Source organism: Sphaerodactylus townsendi, linkage group LG04 (genome assembly GCF_021028975.2).
Source record: "Sphaerodactylus townsendi isolate TG3544 linkage group LG04, MPM_Stown_v2.3, whole genome shotgun sequence".
NCBI lineage: Eukaryota > Metazoa > Chordata > Lepidosauria > Squamata > Sphaerodactylidae > Sphaerodactylus > Sphaerodactylus townsendi.
The window spans coordinates 3,385,571-3,405,971 of record NC_059428.1 but is presented as its reverse complement, the minus strand read 5'-3'; the positions used below and the strand labels follow the sequence as shown (position 1 = coordinate 3,405,971).

The following is a 20,401-nucleotide window of genomic DNA, read 5'->3' as shown; positions in this document are numbered from 1 at the left end:
TTCCCCACTCCTCCACCTGAGTGGCAGAGGCTTATCTGGTGAACCAGATGTGTTTCCGCACTCCTACATTCCTGCTGGGTGACCTTGGGCCAGGCACAGTCCTCTCTGAACTCTCTCAGCCCCACCTGCCCCACAATGTGTCTTTTGTGGGGAGAGGAAGGGAAAAGAGCTTGTAAGTCACCTTGAGTCTCCTTACAGGAGAGAAAGGTGGAGTATAAATCCAAACTCTTCATCTTCTTCATCCTAGTATTTCTTTGTGTTTAATACTGTACGTAACTTGTATTTTCAACAATGGTTGAATTTGCTATAATTAAGGTGTAGTATTTTGGGGCCTACACAGACTTTGGTGTGTTGTTTCTGGTTGTTTACTGGACTGTGTATCATTTTGCCCTTAGTGCTCTTACAACTGCACCACACTGGCTCTCTTCTACAGATTTTCTCCGGTGACTAGAGTGGTGCAGGACGAAGCGATACCTGTGACCACAGAGGAATGCCAAGGGCCCCCTTCAACAATGCTTAGAGACTCTGGACACACAAAAATAACCCCTTCCAAATTTGCCTGAGTTTTTGGGTCCCCTGTGTAAACGGGGTTCGTGGAATCCCCCCCACCCATCAGTGGCCCTGGTATTTAATCAAGAAGCTCCCTTGATGACCAAAAAGGCCCCTGCTCTGGTGATGAAAAGTGGCATTAAGTGGCAGCCTACCGGGTTTTCAAAGCAAGAGATGTTCAGAGATGGTTTGGCCATTGCTTGCCTCTGCGTACCGAACCTGTGAACTTCCTTGATGGTTTCCCATGTTAATACTAATCAGGGCTGACCCAGATCAGGTTCCGAGTTCTGACGGAATCAGCCTACAACGGCCCATTCAAGTCAGATGCAGAATGCAGAATATCGTCATAGCACATAGCAGAGAAAGAGATCCAGCTAGAGGGCACGATTTGGTCCGAATCTTGCCGAATCTCCCGTCCTGCCCAACTGAGTGGTTTGTGGACTTAAGTAAGTGCCACTCCAAAGCCCGGGGGAAAAAATTAAGTGAGAACAGACACAATCCCAACTTTTTTTTTCCAGTAAAAGAACATCAGTCCCAAATTTGACACGGATCATGCCTGAATGGTCCCACAAAGTGCTGGCCAGTGCAAAGGGAAGCAGCGCCGAAATCCCCCTGTCATACAAAGGAGATCTCGATCACAACCTGCATTTAGAACAGCCTAAAACCAGTTTTGAAAAGGAAACGGCACGATATCTTGCGGTCCTTATTGCTGCTTAAAGCTGGTGAACTTTGTTTCCTATTTCTTTCTCCGAAAGGCTGCCCAGCTGGGGTATTTAAAATATATATATCTATTAAGAAGTACAGAGGGATTTTCCCTTTGAACAAAACCAGCTATGCTAACAAATGGAATTGCTGGGGAGGGGGGGAGGAACGTGAGGTTAATAAGACGTCAGCTCCTGCACAGTCCCATAGCCTAGCGGCGGTGTTCCTCCAAGCAAGCGCTTGGAAATATCCCACCGCCCAATCAGGACTGTGCGAGCCACAGTAGTTGTCGGCGGAGGGAATTCAGAGCCCTTCCCGTGGCAGGGATGCTACTCATGGTGGATAACGGCATTTTCCCGCTACACAAAACGCAAACTGGAAAAATGCAACAGTGCCAGAGCTTCAAGCTCAGATCCCCTGCGTGGAGATGGGATATTCCACCACTGCTCACCAGAGAAGGCCTGTTAATCCCGTGCCGCCAATATATCAATTTCCTCCCAACCAAAACCTGGAAAGTCCCAGAGGGGGTGGTCGTGATGGGGTTGTTTCAGAAGGGTGGGATTCAGATATCAACAGAGTTCACACGGGAGACCTTCTCCCTCTTGTGATTATTTCATAGTGAGCCCAGTGACGGTTTGCAGTTCTGTGACGGTCGACCCCGACAGATGCGAGGGTCACCCGAGTCAATTCCACCTGCATCTAGGCACGGCCACTACAGCTGAAGCGATTGTGTCTTGGTCCACTTAAATTTTGTAGCTGGCTGCCCCTCCCCCCCAAAAAAAACCTATTAGCTCTTTAAGGGGAAGAGGAAGTCGACCCGCTCTCACCCCCGTGAACGAAAGCCCACAGACTTGTGTTCTGAAGTGTTCCCTGTTGTTCAAAGAAGCGTCCAACCAATGCAACCATAAAGTTCCTCTAGTGAAGAATAAGAAATATCAATCGTTAAAAACGAAACCCAAAAAAATTTAAATAACACTTATGGTAAAAAGCGTCTTTTAAATTACATATCTGAACTGCAAAAAAAAAAAGAAAATTTGACAAGGATATTATGGTTTGTAAAATACAGGAGCAAATACTCAGTACACAAAGTTCAGTTTTCCTGGAGTGGCCGCTGGGAGGCGTCTCCACGGTCCTTTGACGTTGGGGCGGGCCGTCACGGCTATCAATATGCATCCTCGCCCCCTTTCCCCCGAATTTTGCTATATGCCACGGGTTTCAAAGTAAGGATAGTGGGCGGGGGGCCAGAGGTCAGTGGATGGGAGTTAATACCAACGCTGGCAGGTTTTACCCCCCTCCCCCCCGGTGCTTTCCGTGTTTTACAACTGACCACAAGTGGATGGATGAATCTCTGCGAGTGAAGAATGATGGATTATCAAGATGGGAAAACGACAACAGAGATGCAACACAGTCTGAACAGAAGCAGAAAAAGGGCAGAGCCCGAAAATGGCAATGTCCGCCCCCCCCCTTTCTGCACCTTGCTGCAACTCAAATGCAGTGGTGTATCTGTAACAGGGACGGGGGAGTCGAATGACCCCGGATGCACCGATGGGGAGGTCGCAAAATATCCCCCGCTGTGACCCCATCCTCTCCCGTGCCAACCCGACTAGGAAGCTGACTGGTTCCTGGGCCAGCCTGCTGCCATGATCCACATTGGAGCCGCCCCCCACCCCCTTGGCTTCCTTGCAGGTGGCCTCCTGCCCTCCCGAGGTCCTCTGATGGGCGCCTGGGGAGGGCAAGAGGCGGCCTGCAGAGAGGCCAGGGGGCACAGGGGGGCACCCAGGGCAGGTGTTGCCCCCGGGTGCCACTTCCCCCTGATATGCCTCTGCTCAAATGCCCTTTCCTTGTTTCATTGCATGGGGCACAAGACCCTACGGTGCCCCCAGCTCGAATCACAACCTTCCCCTTCCTCCCCTCGACAGCTTTTCCAGTTCAAATTTAAAAGGATATACTTTATACAGCTATATACAAACACAGCTCCAAAGGTTACTTGTATTATTAAACATTGGATCCCAATTACTGCAAGTCGCCTTTCAGAAGGCTGGATTACGATGCCTCTGCTCCTGCCGAGCAGCCGCCTGCCGCAGCGGGGACTGCTGGGAGGAGGAGCAATTTATAACTACACAAATTGGGGTCATGAGTTCAACGGGAACGCACACGGCCCATTGTAAACAGTCTGCGCGTGACCCCAGAAACTGGAATGAGACTGGCACAGGATCCTCGATCGTGTGCAAATTCTGAAGCATGGGGCGTCAATCTTGGGGAAGAGTCCCCTTCTGCAGAACTTACACAGCTGTTGAGGTCTGCATGGGCAGGTGTGGGAAGCAAGTTCCTATGGTGGGCTTGGGCCAGGGTCTGCAACCTGGGGTTCTCCAGATGTTTGTGGACTACAAATCCCATCAGCCCCTGCCAATTGGCCATGCTGGCAGGGGCTGATGGGAATTGTAGTCCAAGAACACCTGGAGAGCCCCAGGTTGCAGACCCCTGGCTTAGGCCGTGCCATTGGCTGGGTGACCCTGGACAATTCACTGATTCTTAACCGGCCTTCACTGATTCTTAACCGGCCTCACAGAATAGCCACGGGGGCACCGATAAGAAACGGTGCTACGGACACAATGTGCAAGATTAGAGATCAGTCAAGGGAGGAAGACGAGTTTGGATTTATATCCCACCTTTCTCTCCTGAAAGGAGTCTCAAGGTGGCTTATAAATTCTTTCCCTTTCTCTCCCCACAATGGACACCTGGCGAGGCAGGTGGGGCTGAGAGAGTTCTGAGAGAACTGGGACTGGCCCAAGGTCACCCAGCAGGCTCCACATGGAGGAGCGGGGAAACAAGTCCTCAAGAGCTCCTGTTGGGCCCATCCGATCACTGGATCGTGTGTGCCAAGCCAAAACATCCTCATCGTTTTGGGGAACTGAGGCATGCAGGGGACATCAGAGCAGAGGTCTTCCTGGCAGTGTTGTGTACGAGACTCAAGAAGAAGAAGAAGAAGAAGAAGAAGAAGAAGAAGAAGAAGAAGAAGAAGAAGAAGAAGAAGAAGAAGAAGAAGAAGAAGAAGAAGAAGAAGAAGAAGAAGAAGGAGTAGTAGTAGTTTGGATTTATACCCCCCCTTTCTCTCCTGCAGGAGACTCAAAGGGGCTGACAATCTCCTTGCCCTTCCCCCCTCACAACAGACACCCTGTGAGGTAGGTGGGACTGAGAGAGCTCCGAGAAGCTGTGACTAGCCCAAGGTCACCCAGCTGGCGTGTGGGGGAGTGCCCAGGCTAATCTGAATTCCCCAGATAAGCCTCCACGGCTCAGGCGGCAGAGCTGGGAATCAATCCCGGTTCCTCCAGATTAGATACACGAGCTCTGAACCTCCTACGCCACTGCTGCTCCAAGTGGCAGAGTTTCTTGCATAATTGGGCCAGACCACAATGGCTGTCCATCGATGGCCCCAATCAGCACGGGGGTCACTCTATAGCACAGTGGAGCTTGAGGGCTGTTTGGCAAAACTGGCATCTATGTAGGAGCAGGATGTCCCGGAGTCAATCAGGGCACATGCTAGGAGCCACTATTGGCTCAGGAGCTGTAGCTTCACTGGGGCCAGGAGGGGTCAATGATCTGCGTTGGGTGGGCCTTTGGACCCTGCAGCTCTCTTCAAAGAGCAAGGTCCACACTGACTTGGGGCACAGAGTTTAACCCTGGAGGCCACGGCTTCTTCTCTCGGCCAGGGCTGGGGCGATGGTTGGGCCCTCCACAAAACAGCCACAGGTTCAAGGAGCAGCGCTTCTTAATTTCTGCCCTCAACAGCCAAGGTTGCGTGTACTCCCTTGCCCCTTCTGGGACTGGACCAAGAGCCTGAACTGGCAGAGGGGTGGAGGAAGGTCTCTGCCCTAATGGTCTGAGTCGAGCCCCACAGCAGGTCTGTCTCCCATCCTCCAGGCATTTGACAATGTACGAGCTACGCTGGATCAGGGAAGAAAAGGGTTGTGGGCAGAGGTGGGATCCAGCAGGTTCTCACCAGTTCCCGAGAGTGGGTTACTAATTATTTGTGTGTGCCGAGAGGGGGTTACTAATTGGGTCTGCTTTTCCGATAGAAATCCCATTAGAAAGTCCAAAAATCATCAAGTCCTGTTGTTTCCTATGTGGCTGGTTAGCGAAGGGAGAAAACGGGACAATTCTCCTCTGTTGGGCTGTTTTAAAACATGTCTTTTAGAAATATGGTAAAGTTCCCTTTTGTTTAAGGAAAGTCTCCTTCTTTGGATTTCTAGAAACAAAATTAAGTATTTGAAAGTATTAAGTATTTGACAGGCAGTCAATTAGAGGAGAAGTAGTTGTTTCTGTTGGCAGTAGACGATAGGACTTGCTAGGATGAGTTTAAATTATGGACAGAAAGATACCAGCTGGAAATGAGGAACTTTTTTTACAGTAAGAGTTTTTTACAGTAACAGAGAAATTATTAATGCCCCACCTCGAATGCCATTCGCCACACGCCCCTGTACCGTGCCCCTCACCAGCCCCATTGGCACTACACCACTGTTTGAATCCCACTACCATGGGATCCGGTTACTAAAATTTTTGGATCCCACCACTGGTTGTGGGGCCTTCAACTCCGGCAAGTTCGTCCATCAGGGTACTGGTCAATCAGAGCTGCCTCAGTCTCCTCACTTACCTCTAGACTCCCTCCTCCCTTTCGGCCATGCACTTCAACCACCATCTTCTGCTTCCTATCTGGGCTGTGAACACCATCCTGACTCGCAGCCTTTCAACATCTTACAGCCTGTCCAATCCTGCCAACACCCAAGGCAGCCAAATACCGACTTCCAGCAATCCCGAGGGAGAGATGACCCTGTTGTCTCTTTCTCGCTCAGGTGATATATCTGAGTGACGTTCGCCCCCTGGATTACAGAGAACTACCAGAGTGAAAGGCGCTGTGCTCTGCAGAGATGGGAACGGAGGGGCGCGGGGCCCTGGAAGAAAACCAAAGGCCCTTTTGCTCATCGGAGCTTGCCTACCATCATCTTGGCAACGGGGAAAGAAGCAGCTTTTAAACTACTTTAAGCTGTAAGCGATGCTGGGGTTTTTTTCTGAAGAAGATAAAAAAGGGAAAAGGGAGTCTCATCTTTCATCATATGCTTCACCCAGCAAGAATTTTACTCTTTACAAACAGGTGAGTACAACCGAGTTATGAGCCTGAATTAGGAACTGCGTCATAAATTTCGCCATGTTGGATTGAGAGATCTTATTCAGAGCTCTGCTAGTGCCATATTGCTGGAAATGTTCCTCCACAATTTAGGCAAATAAAAACTTAAGAAACTCGCTGAAGAAAAGGATTAATAACTCACCCAGATTTATAATCCACCCAGAGTGAAAAGACTTGATTTTGAAACTGAGATAAAACGAGGGGGAAGAAATAATGATCGATTCAAAACGCAAAACGAGAGCTATTTCGGGTCCACCTGTCCCAGTTTCCCCAGACCATGTGCAGAGAACTGAATCAATACTTTCATCTGTACAGAAAGACACATTAGAAATGAAAAATAAGATTGATAAAATTGATGGATGCACGTGAGATTTAGCAGAACTGGAAAAAAAAGATTAAAAGTCTGGAGAAAGATACGCAAAAAGTCTCAGAGGATTTTAAACCACGGAAACAAAAATGGAAGTTAATCAAAAGGAAATACAACGCCAGGCAGAAAAAACAATTGGCCTAGAGTTAAGACAGAAGAAATTTGCATTGAGAATTCATGCCTCAGCAGAATCAGACAGAGGTTTATAGAAAGCTTGTAGGTGGAGTGACCTTGTATCTCCAGATGTTATGGACTACAATTCCCATCAGCCCCTGCCAGCATGGCCAATTGTCCATGCTGGCAGAGGTTGATGGGAATTGTAGTCCATAACATCTGGAGTGCCAAAGGTTCGCCACCACTGGCGTAAGCAGTTTTTACCAGCAAAAGAGCTAGCAAAATTTTTGTCCATTCTGCTCTCAGAAATACAAGCAAAAGTGACATCACTTGCTGCACGAAAGAAAAAGGTGCCCCAAGACTGCGTGATGTATGTGGCATTAAGATCAACGAATGAAGATATACGCAGGCATTTTAAAAAGAGATTGCCGTATTTGGGGCAGGACAATCATGAAGGAGCTGCCAAGGGAGACTTTGGTGAAGAGGAAAGAGTACAGATTCCTCAACAGAGGCGCTGAAGAAGAAAAACATTCCCTCTAGATCAGGGGTAGGGAACCTGCGGCTCGAGAGCCGCATGCGGCTCTTCTGCCCTTGCACTGGCGGGGCTCCAATCGGTGGCCGAAAGCAGCTGGTCTCCTATCCTTAGCCCACACCCCTGCAGGCAGCAGGGTGGGCGACCAACTGCCCGCGGCTGGCTACACGTGCCACGGGCTTCCCCTCTCGCCTGCCCCGTTGGAGTGGGGCAGGCGCTTTCCCGGCGGCCGGTGAGGCCGAGCTGCTGGCCCCACCCTCGCCTGCCCTGCAGGCAGCAGGGCGGATGCATCCATGCACTTCTCTAGAATGATGAGTAAAAGGTAAAACCCAATATATATTGCAGTGTTATTCTTTATTTTAAATGTCAAAAATTATTTGCGGCTCCAAGTGTTTTCTTTTCCCATGGAAAACAGATCCAAATGGCTCTTTGAGTGTTAAAGGTTCCCTACCCCTGCTCTAGATGGTGGCTACCAGACGGACTGGTTTTTACCTTTAATGGAACTCAGCAGAACACGCTTGATATACAAGAAGCAAGAACATTTATTAGCAAGAAGAAAAAGACTTCTGAAGTCTTTTGAAGTACAGCATAGTAAGCTGGAAAAGTTAAAGGTATAGAATAAATGATAGGAGGCGGAGGTTCTGAAATTGTTTTCAAAATATACTTCGGGGAAAAAAAGCAGAGGCTATCTAAAAGACCAGGGAGAGCAAAAAGGTGGATATACATACGTAGATTAACGCTAGCAGAACTGTGGATGAAGAGGTAATAGTTTAAAATGGATTGTGCATGTAAGTATTGACAATCAGATTATAAACTGAAAGTTATAAACTTTTTTTCTGATTTTAGAAAACAGAAGAAGAAGAAGGAGGAGGAGGAGGAGGAGGAGGAAGAAGGAGGAAGGAGGAGGAAGGAGGAGGAAGGAGGAGGAAGAAGGAGGAAGAGTTTGGATTTATATCCCCCCTTTCTCTCCTGCAGGAGACTCAAAGGGGATTACAATCTCCTTGCCCTTCCCCCCTCACAACAAACACCCTGTGAGGTAGGTGGGGTTGAGAGAGCTCCAAGAAGCTGTGACTAGCCCAAGGTCACCCAGCTGGCATGTGTGGGAGTGTACAGGCTAATCTGAATTCCCCAGAGAAGCCTCCACAGCTCAGGCGGCAGAGCTGGGAATCAAACCCGGTTCCTCCAGATTAGATACACGAGCTCTTAACCTCCTACGCCACTGCTGATCCTACACGAGCTCTTAACCTCCTACGCCACACCAGCACAGAAGAGTATGAGTTGATGGAATCTCTTTGGGTCTTCATCCTTTCATTCCCCCAGACAGTTTAGTGACTAAGGTGGAATGCCCCAAATGCTTGCTCACCTGTGCACGCTTCCCTCAGAATCCTGTTCTGCGGCCGCCTAAAGATTTTCAGATTGATCCCTTACCAGGGACGGTTCATGCTGCGAAGGTTCTCAGCCTCCCCTTGACCCTGCAGATCTCGACCCAAGTAGGAACAAAATGTCTTCCCACTGAAGAAACCGTTCCTCAGACAGCGATTCTGTAAACTGCCCCTTTGTCTTCTGTCCAGCAGAGGTAGAAGAAGAGTTAGATTTATATCCCCCTTTCTCTCCTGCAAGGAGACTCAAAGGGGCTTGCAATCTCCTTTCCCTTACCACCACCCCACAACAAACATCCTGTGAGGTGGGTGGGGCTGAGAGAGCTCCGAAGAACTGTGACTAGCCCAAGGTCACCCAGCTGGCGAGCAGGTGGGAGTGTGTGTTAACAAGCTAATCTGGTTCACCAGATACGCCTCCACAGCTCAAGTGGCAGAGCAGGGAATCAAACCCGGTTCTCCAGATTACGGTGCACCGCTACGCCACGTTGGCTCACGCAAGGTGTGGACCACTTGTGTCAGTAGAGAGAGGGTTGTAGCTGCATTGGCTTGATTTTGCTCTCAAAAAGGGGCGGCGCGTCCACTTGCAAAGCCCGCAGAGCATCCCCGCCCCCATTTTTACAGCCAATTTGTGCAACCAAAAGGAACAGTTAGGAATTTAAGTCGGTAAGGGTACTGGCATGAATCGAAACTGCTAGGCGGAGCGGCGGAGGTCTGGAGCGGAACGTGCAACCAAATGACTTAGGTGCTTCTTTGTGGTACGAACCAAGACAGCAGGACAGCCACACGGGACTCTAGTTTTTCACATTTAACTTCCAAACAATCTGGCGGAGCAAAACTGGCCGCTAAAGAGACGTCGGGCCCCATAAACTGGGCCCCTTTCGAGTTGCTGCTGTTTGTGGAAGCAGTCAACACTAAGGATTTGGAAACTATTTTGCCCTCTATATTCCCTCTATATTCTCCCCACTCTCAGAACTGGGAACACAACGAAATGACTGTAAAACCGGTGGAATGACAACCCTGCCTTTCACGAAATGCATTTCGCGTGGCCCGGGTGCTATTCTTTTTCCCAGTGTGAAGACGAGGCGGGGAGAAACCTACTCGACAATTTAGACGAGTGCTTGCAGAAGCATCGGGCGACAGCTTTCCCGTTTCCTACGACACAAGGGGCTGTTGCGTGTAATTGCCCACTCGAGTAAGGGGGGAATGAATTTCAATGCAGATAATGAACTGTAAGTCTGATTCCAACACTTGTATGGAAGACAGCAATATCCTTTTGTGCCATGTTATGGGAAGATGAACAACTCTGTGTGTGTGCATGCGTGCGTGTGTGTGTGTGAGAGAGAGAGGGGGGGAGGGAGGGAGAGAGACCACATGAGGGCACACATCCGCACTTCCAATCTGGATTTCGTTGATTAGAATTGTAAAAAGAAATGAAACAAAAATGGGAAAATGTCCGACAAGCCAGCACTGTGCTTTTTCACGCAGTCGCCCTCGAAACCATACCTGCCCTCGCTAGCGTGGCCAAAAATGGACTCGGAGAGTGAAACCCATGACGGCGAGGAATGGCAGAAGACGGGGAAGGAAAGCACGGTTTTGCTCAGCATGAGTAGATGACGTGAAACGGCCCGGGGGGCAGGGCGGGGGGGGGTGTCAGGAAAGCTGGAGGTGGCAGGAGGGTGAGCCCAAAGGGAGGGAGTGGCTTTTTTACAAAATAAACTTTAAAAAAAAGTTTTAAAAAATCAAAACCCTAAAGAATGCATAAAGTGACCCTTGCACTCGTTCTTCTGTTCTTGCTAACAGACTCGGTGACGTGGGATGGCCGCTCCAGCACCGATGTAAGACTTGAATTGTTGCATACGATGGTTGACTTTGAACCTGCATGCAAGAGAAAGAGAATGAGAGAGAGATAAAGAGAGAATTTATTTATTTATTTATTTATTTGTTTGTTTATCTATCTATCATATTTATATACCGCCCTCCCCAAAGGCTCAGGGCGGTGTCCATCAGTCATAAAAACAATTTAAAACATGTAATAATACATAAAATATTAAAACTTGCAGATGGCTTCAACCCCTCCCTCCCCCCTTTGTGTACCCATGGAGGCCAGATGTCCTTTATGGCGAAGTTGACATCATCCCGGCTGGCCAAACGACTGGCGGAACAGGCCCGTTTTACAGGCCCTACGGAAACTCTGTAAGTCCCGCAGGGTCCTGATCTCACCTGGAAGCCTGTTCCACCAGGTAGGGGCCAGAGCCGTAAAAGCCCTGGCCCTTGTAGAGGCCAGCCAGATCGCCTTGGGGCCAGGGATCACCAGTAGGTCCGCCTCCGATGAGCGGAGGGGCCTAGAAGTGCGGTATAGGGAGAGACGGTCCCTCAGATAAGCAGGGCCAAGGCCGCGAATGGCTTTAAAGGTCAATACCAAAACTTTAAACACGACCCGGCACTCGATTGGCAGCCAGTGTAGTTGGTATAGGACCGGCGTAATCCGGTCCCTAGATGTTGCCCCGGAAAGGAGCCTGGCTGCTGCATTTTGCACGAGTTTCAGTTTCCGGATCAGACAAAGGTTGGGTTTTCATCTCCCCCACCAAGAGCTGAGAGCAAAATGAGAACTTTCCTCTCCTGGCCGAACCACTGTCACAACCCCCGGACTTGTCCAACAAACGAATCAATACTTTGAAAGCAGGATTCTTATTTACCGATTGCAAGCACAGAAAAGCTGTCGCCTTGCATTGTCAGAACCGAGTACGTTAGAACAGGCGAGGCGTTATATCCCCAGCATAGATATGTCAGGCCCACAACCTTGCCTTATTTTTCCTGTGGTGGGAAGGTACTGTCACACACACTCACACACACACACACACGCATGTTCCTCGGAGAACTGGGATGAAGACACTCGGTCCCAACTCTCCCTTGCACTGCAGCTGCGGTAACTAGATAAGGGCAGACTGGTTCAGGGGAAAATGAAATGGAAAAGCGCACACACCACGAGCAGCAATCCAGACTAGGGGGAATAATCCTGCGAGCAGCTCGCATGGGGCAACAGGAGGGGTAGGATCTTTTCTACCTGATTATTCTCTAGAATGGAAGCTTTGTCTGCAGGGCAGGATACCTGGTCAGAACGCCCAGCATTGGAGGAGGATGAGGAGGAGTTTGGAGCTACATGCAAACCAGTGGTGTAGCGCCCATGGGATAGGGGGGCATGACACCCCAGGCAGAGCGACGGAGGTGTGGCCGGGCTGCAGAGGGGGCGTGGAAGGGGCATTCCTGGGCAGGGCAGGCGGCAGCGTGGGATGCAGGGTGTGCGTGTGCCCCGGGGCGCAGTTTCCCTTCACTCTGCCCCAATGCAGACCCAGGTTCAGAATTATGTCAAACGTTTTTAAAAGCACACACCCCTAGCTTGGATCCAACTCAGTGTGATCTCGTTCTGCCGACGGCTTCTGTGACATAATTCAGAAACCCCCGTCCTAGGGACGTGACGGAGGCCAGCCTGTCTGGAAATAAACGTTCCGAGCGCGGTCCCTTCCCAGCCCTCCAATCGTAGCAGCCCGTTCCCCGCCACTTACGTGGGTTGGCCGATGAGATTACCAGTGTGGAGGTACGTAGCTGTAGGTGGGGGCCCCCTGAGCCCTGTACGTTGGCACCGAGACTGGATGTGCTCCAATTGCAGTGTGTTGCGGGGTGGTCAACAGGGTGCCTGGAAGAGGGAGAGCGAATCAGGATGGAGGCAAACCCAGAGCTTTGGACACGGCAAGGGCAAAGCCAGGATCTCCACAGGAGGCAGGGCAGGGGTGTTCCCATGGAAACGGGCTCTCTTTGGCATGAGCCAGCTGAGAACATTGATGATTTGCTGCGATGCACATTATCTGTGGCGCTGTATCAAGAAGGCTGATAGTTCCATGGGATAGTTGATAGTTCCATGGGAATGTCAACTCAATGCATGGCAGCTGTGAAAAAGGCAAACTCTATGCTGGGGATGATTAGGAAAGGAGTTGATAATACAACTGCAAGGATTGTCATGCCCTTATATAAAGCAGTGGTGCGACTGCACTTGGAGTCCTGTGTTCAGTTCTGGTCGCCACATCTCAAAAAGGATATCAAAGAGATAGAAAAAGTGCAGAGAAGGGCAACGAGGATGATTGAGGGACTGGAGCACCTTCCTTATGAGGAGAGGCTGCAGCGTTTGGGACTCCTTAGTTTGGAGAGGAGGTGTCTGAGGGGGGATATGATTGAAGTCTATAAAATGATGCATAGGGTAGAAAATGTTGACAGAGAGAAATTTTTCTCTCTTTCTCCCAATATTAGAACCAGGGGGCATCCATTGAAAATGCTGGGGGGAAGAATTAGGACTAATAAAAGGAAACACTTCTTCACGCAACATGTGCTTGGTGGTGTTTGGAATATGCTGCCACAGGAGGTGGTGATGGCCACTCACCTGGATAGATTTAAAAAGGGCTTGGACAGATTGATGGAGGAGAAGTCAGTGTATGGCTACCAATCTTGATCCTCCTTGATCTGAGATTGCAAATGCCTTAGCAGACCAGGTGTTCGGGAGCAGCAGCAGCAGAAGGCCGTTGCTTTCACCTCCTGCAGGTGAGCTCCCAAAGGCACCTGGTGGGCCACTGAGAGTAGCAGAGTGCTGGACTAGATGGACTCTGGTCTGATCCAGCAGGCTAGTTATGTTCTTATGTTCAGGTGGTCAGCATAATATGGACAAGCCCCCAATGTGGAATATGAGGCAAAGGGGACAGCTTAGAGGCTCGTCAGGTGCTGGAGAAATAATTGTGACACTACGGTGCTCACGGGCAGGGGCGTACTGCCCAGGGTGACATTTGAGGCAAATGTCCCTGGGCGGTGCCCATTTAGTCATGGGGGGGCAAGAAAATCACCCCTCTTCCTTCTCCCCAGGTTCCATGTGGCCGGCGCTCTCTAGGAAAAGAAGGACCCGCCCCTCTGTGGAAAGCATGCCATGCTGCCCCCCCCAAGGGTGCCGCTGGGCCAACCCCACCGCTACCCCATCTGCGTGCCTTCTGGGTGGTTGTCCTAACAGGCAGCAGAGCAAGTCGGGAAGTTGGGTCCCATAGGCTTCTGGCTTTTGCCGGCCTCCAGCCCCACTCCTCGCCCCAGGGGCCGTCCGGGGAGGGGGGCGGAAAACTGAATTTTTGCCCTGGGTTTTTGTGATATGCTGCTGCCCACAGGAACCATGTTGGGGAACCCTATTCTATGGTGATAGTTTCTGAAAAAATTGTTAATGAAAGAGCAGCTCTTGGGTTTCAGCTCTTACCTGCCGACATTGCCATGGTAGTCCCAGCAACCATGCCCATGGCCACGCCGGTGGTCCTGGGGGCAGCCACCTGAGCTGGATAAATAGCAGAAGGGATGCTGTTTGGCTGGACCACAGTGGTGTGATGGATGACGTGAGGCTGTGCCGCATACACAGGCTGCGTGTAATATGCTCCCTGTGTGGAAGAGCAGAACGAGAACACGTTGTCAGCAGAGAGCTCTTGCGAAATTAGGCAACACAGCTAACACCTCTACAAAATTTAAAGACATGGATTAAATACCTCATGAAGAAGAAGAGTTTGGATTTATACCCCACTTTTACCTCCTGTAAGGAGACTCAAGGTGGCTGACGAGCTCCTTTCCCTTCCTCTCCCCACAACAGACACCTTGGGAGGTAGGTGGGGCTGAGAGAGTTCTGAGAGAACTGTGACTGGACCAAGGTCACCCAGCAGGAATGAAGGAGCAGGGGAACACATCTCGTTCACCAGAAAAGCCTCTGCCACTAAGGTAGAGGAGTAGGGAATCAAACCCGGTTCTCCAGATTACAGTGCACCTGCTCTTAACCGCTACACCACGCTGAGCGAACATCGTGCCAGCAGGTCACAGCCTGTACTTAGGTCAGTCTTTAAATGGGTGTAAGTGCAGCATGGCCCATTAAGGCTTCTTGGCCCATCGAGGCTTTTTGCCTTCCCCACGCTGCCAGGAAGCCCCTTTAGGGGCAGTGGCCGGGCGCAGCCATGATGCCATCGTCAGCTACCTGGCACATGGACGGGGCTTCCAGTTCATCATGGAAAGTTCAGGCTTGATTTGGTCTAGAGCAGTGGGGGTGAACCTTTTCAAAACCGAGTGCCCAAATTGCAACCCAAAACCCACTTATTCATCGCAAAGTGCCAACGCGGCAATTTAACCTGAATAACCCCCTCGAGCAGGAGCCAGCCTGCTGTAGCCTCCAGCAAGTCCCACATGTGCTGCTCTGCGCCTCTCTAGCATCTCTGCCGCCTCTGCCCGCCCCCCTGCAAGTTCAAAACAGGGAAAAACACTAAAAAATACCCCAAAATGCAAAGGTACCCAAATTTTTCTTTATATCTGAATAAATTCGGGTATACCAAATCAGGGATTCGGCTTATTCGGCTATAACTATAACTTTACAGCTGAATCAAGCTGAATCCGAATTTCACCGAACTTTTTCGGTAACGCTCACGCTTACTTGGGACCTTCTGCACGCCAAGCAGAAACGCTACCATTGAGCCACCCCACGTCTCCACAAGAGCCTCCAATGAAACTGCCTTATAAGGAGTCAGATCATTCATCTACCGAGGTTGGTATTGGCTACCGAGGTTGGTATTGGCAGCAGCCGTCCAAGATCTCAAGGCTCAGGTTTTTCACACCGCCTACTATCTGATCCCTTAAACCAGTGGTGGTGAACCTTTTCAAAACCGAGTGCCCAAACTGCAACCCAAAACTCACTTATTTATCGAAAAGTGCCAACACGGCATCTCTTGGGGCCACTCTCTCTCTTTCAGAAAGCGAAGCTACTCCAAACAGAGTCCTCTGGAGACAGCCACAGTAGAGGATTTGTCTAGGAGCAAGTGGTTAATTGCTCCGGCCCCAGACGTTTTAAGTTTTTGATGGCAACGTTCGAAACTTTGAATTGGGCCCGGAAGGAACCATCGTGATCCCTTTAAATGCTGTTGACTGAGCTGGGATTTATTAACTCTCATCTAACATTTTACCCCCTCCAAGCATCTATTCAGCACATCCACTGCATTATTTGACTCTGCTGAAAAGACGAGAAAGAGAAAGCTGGATGCCCTCTGCATACTGATGGCCCTACTCCAATGGTGGAGAATCTTTGGCACTCCAGATGTTATGGACTACAATTCCCATCAGCCCCTGCCAACCAATTGGCCATGCTGGCAGGGGCTGATGAGAATTGTAGTCCATAACATCTGGAGTGCCAAAGGTTCACTACCCCCGCCCTACTCCAAGCTCCCAGATGGTCAGGGACAATTTTACGCAGGGGTTATACAGGCATGGGGGAATTTTTAAAAAAGAGCATTCCAAAAACCCATATCACATGCCACAAAGAACATCTAAAGCAGTGATGGTGAACTGATGGCACAGGTGCCAGAGGTGGCACTCAGAGCCTTCTCTGTGGGCATGGAGTTTGTTATGGGGAGGGCAGAAAATCTCCCCCCCACACACACACACATCTAGGCTGGCCTGGGCTGCTGGGCACGACGTGTAGGTAGCCCTGTTAAGTGCTGTTAAACCCCACTGATTTTCATGGGAAGAACTAAAGCACAATCCTTTACCTGGGAGTAAGCTCGGTTGCTGGCAATGGGGCTTGCTTCTAAACCCTCCTAGGGTTGTGATTCACCCGTTCGAAGTGTTGCACGGTTGCTTCAAAGCAAAGCCACTGACTACCACCAAGCTTACTCCCAAGTAATGCGCGCCTCGGAGCCAACCGTTTTTTCTCAACTAAAACCTCAGTATTCAGGTTAAATTGCCGTGTTGGCACTTTGCGGTAAGCAAGCGGGTTTTGGGTTGCAGTTTGGGCACTTGGTCTTGAAAAGGTTCGCCATCACTGATCTAAAGTCTTCCCAACAGCCCTTCCTGGAGATTATGCTCTAGATGGGTGTGGGACTGTGAAAAGCGGAATGCCCTCGATCTCCAGAAGAAGAGTTTGGGGAATCAAACCTGGTTTTCCGGATTAGAATCCACTTGCTCTTAACCACTAGGCCACACTGTAGCAGAAGGATACTGCTGAGAGGCCAGGCAGGCAGATCAATAGCAAATTCTTCCTCTGTCTCTCTCTCAGCACAGTCAGACTGGGCACAGAAGCTTGTGAGCCAAACTGAGCCCTGATAGCAGATGGAAAGAGGCGCAGAGATAATTAGCATTACTCCAGAGCAGCTGGAACCTCAATCCAAGTGTAAAGAATGGGGCCACCACAGAGCAGGCCAGGCCATTTATTTTATGTTGTTTACAGCCTTCCTTCCTCACAGGGACTCCAGCAGACGACACAGGATCCATCAATGCAGTCAACAGAGTGGGATATCAAGAAAAAGAAGAGGAGGAGACGGTGTTTGGATTTATACCCCACCTTCCTCCCCTGTAAGTAGACTCAAAAGGGCTTACAATCTCCTTTCCCTTCCTCTCCCCACAACAGACACCCTGGGAGGAAGGTGGGGCTGAGGGAGTTCCAAAGAACTTTGACTAGTCCAAGGTCACTCAGCAGGAACGTAGGAGTGCGGAAACACATCTGGTCCCCAGATAAGCCTCTGACACTCAGGGGAATCAAACCCAGTTCTCCAGATTTGAATCCACCTGCTCTTAACCATGACACCACGCTGGCTTGGTAGACAGTGCAATTGCATTTGACTTGTAGGGATCTGGAAGCCAACCAGAAGCGAAACACAGCCTATTTCAGGAGCAGCCCGGCTCTTTGGACACCTCCTTTGGCTTTTCTGCCTGACAACAGATTTCAGGGAAGAAATTTTGAGTGGCCGACAGTACTGACGGTCACAAAATACAGCAGTCCTGCACAACATCCGCAGTTTCCGCTAAAGCCCGTTTCTGGCGATACAACACATGAAGCTGCCTTCTACGGAATCAGATCTATCAAGGTAAGTACCGTCTATTACGAATGGCAGCATCTCAGGTGAGCATCGCCTACTGACAAATTCTTTAGGTGGAGAGGCTGGGGATTGAATTTGGAACTAGGCTTGGAAACAATGGGGGATGGGGGACCCCCTCTTTGGGGGTCCATAACTTTGGACCCCCTGAACCAAACTTCACTAAATTTGGGTGGTATCGTCAGAAGAGTCTCCTGAGGATACTCCGACATTCTGGTGCCACTAGCTTAAAAACGCACCTCCTGCAAGTTCAAAACGGGAAAAAACACTAAAAAAATACCCCAAAATGCAAAGGAACCCGAATTTTTCTTTATATCTGAATAAATTCAGGTATACCGAATCAGGGATTCGGCTGATTCGGCTATAACTATAATTTTACAGCTGAATCAAGCTGAATCCGAATTTTACCGAACTTTTTCGGTAACGCTCAAGCTTACTTGGGACCTTCTGCACACCAAGCAGAAACACTACTATTGAGCCCTCCCACTTCTCCACAAGAGCCTCCAATGAAACTGCCTTATAGGAGTCAGATCATTCATCTACCGAGGTTGGTATTGGCTACCAAACTGGCAGCAGCCGTCCAAGATCTCAAGGCTCAGGTTTTTCACACCACCTACCATCTGATCCCTTAAACCAGTGGTGGTGAACCTTTTCAAAACCCAGTGCCCAAATCGCAACCCAAAACCCACTTATTTATCGCAAAGTGCCAACGCGGCAATTTAACCTGAATAACCCCCTCGAGCAGGGGCCAGCCTGCTGTAGCCTCCAGCAAGTCCCACATGCGCCGCTCTGCGCCTCTCTAGCATCTCTGCCGCCTCTGCCCACCCCCCCAGGCAGCAGCCATCTGGAGCTTAGGCACCAGGCCCGCCAGCAGAGTCCTCCCTGCTCACTGAGGTACATGCACATCAAGTCCAGTGGCCCAGGCCAGCCTAGATGTGTGTGTGTGGGGGGCGATTCCCCCCCACATGACACTCTGTGCACGCGTGCCCACAGAGAGGGCTCTGAGTGCCCCCTCTGGCACCCGTGCCATAGGTTCGCCACCACTGCCTTAAACTTACAATGTCAGGATTTGAACCCGGGACCTTCGGCACGCTAAGCAGAGCCTCTCCCCTAATAGGAGTGCATATGGCAGAGCAGGAGAACTGTGACAGGGAGGCCCCAAGATGTGAGCCTGCAGATCTCTGTCGTTTCTTTGCTTCCGCCTCTGGTGAGCTTCGGCCTCACCGGCTCCTTTTGTTGCCAGCCTTGATGACGGTTTTAAGACTGTTTTAACGTCTGTTTTTACACCGGCTCTCACGACACGCAGGGGAGGAGAAGCTTACCTGCTGCTCATGCAAAAGAGAGCGATGCTTGTTTGATCTCCTGCTCGAAGCTAAATGGTGTGCGGATTACCTCCTGGCCTGCTATGCTAAAGGACTGCTATTGTCGTTTGCCTTCAAAATTACGTTTTCTCTTTGAGGCTGGAAGAATCTGGCTTTCTTGGCAGGAGGGCCACGTTAAGCTGCCTGCATCTGGCTTGCTTTGGAATAAGAGAAAGAGTATGGAGGTTTTGGCAGAGGCGAAGCTATAAGGGGACAGGGTGTGTGCCACGCACCGGGTGCACGTCCGTGGGGGTGGGAAATCGCCCCCTCCCTCTTCCCAAGGTCTCCTGGGAAGTGTTGTTCCCACCAGGGCGCTTTTTCAGCCTGAACAAAAGGAAGTGGGGGGTGGGGGCGCTGCGAGGGGGCATGGGGGGAAACACAGAGTCCGCCCCAGGCGCAGTTTGGCGCAGCTATGCCTCTGGGTTTGGGGCATTTGGGAAATATTTGCTTTATTTACAGATGTGCAAGGAAAGGATAGGTGGAAGCTGGGAAGAAGCAGAAACCCAAGCCCTTTTCAGATCCGCAGGGGACCAACCCCTCACCCTCTGGATGTTTCAACAAGCTGCGAGCGGTCTGCCAAGCACAAAGCCTGCTACGCACAGAAACACTCTTGCTCTACGACAGCCGTTAATAGAACCTGCATACCTCTAGTGTGGTGTAGTGGTTAAGAGTGGCAGACTCTAATCTGGAGAACCGGGTTTGAATCCCCACTCCTCCACATGACAAGAAAAGTGGGATTTATACCACACCTTTCTCTCCTGTAAGGAGACTCAAGGTGGTTTACAAACTCCTTTCCCCTCCTCTCTCCACAACAGACACCTTGTGTGGTAGGTGGGGCTGAGAAAATTCTGAGAGAACTGTGGTTAGCGCGGGGGGGGGGGTGCCCAGAGAAGGAGTTATTTCCGGGAGCCATTTCCCCCGATACAGAAGAAGAAGAAGAAGAAGAAGAAGAAGAACAAGAACAAGAAGAACAAGAACAAGAACAAGAAGAGGAGGAGGAGGAGGAGTTTGGATTTATATCCCCCCTTTCTCTCCTGCAGGAGACTCAAAGGGGCTTACTATCTCCTTGCCCTTCCCCCCTCACAACAAACACCCTGTGAGGTAGGTGGGGCTGAGAGAGCTCCGAGAAGCTGTGACTAGCCCAAGGTCACCCAGCTGGCGTGTGTGGGAGTGTACAGGCTAATCTGAATTCCCCAGATAAGCCTCCACAGCTCAGGCGGCAGAGCAGGGAATCAAACCCGGTTCCTCCAGATTAGATACACGAGCTCTTAACCTCCTACGGCACTGCTGCTCTCTG

The 20,401-nt window shown here is 50.4% G+C and overlaps 1 protein-coding gene across 4 annotated transcripts in view; it reads right to left on the bottom strand.

Moving 5' to 3' along the window:
* Positions 1 to 9,217: 9,217 nt before the first annotated feature.
* FAM168A (family with sequence similarity 168 member A) overlaps positions 9,218 to 20,401 on the bottom strand; it is a 163,465-nt gene continuing 152,281 nt past the window's right edge. For all 4 annotated transcript variants that reach the window (XM_048492464.1, XM_048492467.1, XM_048492465.1 and 1 more), the window contains 3 exons: positions 14,107 to 14,281; positions 12,389 to 12,519; positions 9,218 to 10,700 (listed from right to left, as the gene is read on the bottom strand). In XM_048492464.1, coding sequence (XP_048348421.1) covers positions 12,407 to 12,519; positions 14,107 to 14,281 — 288 coding nt within the window. In that variant the 3' untranslated portion in view covers positions 9,218 to 10,700; positions 12,389 to 12,406. The remainder of the gene's footprint in view (positions 10,701 to 12,388; positions 12,520 to 14,106; positions 14,282 to 20,401) is intronic.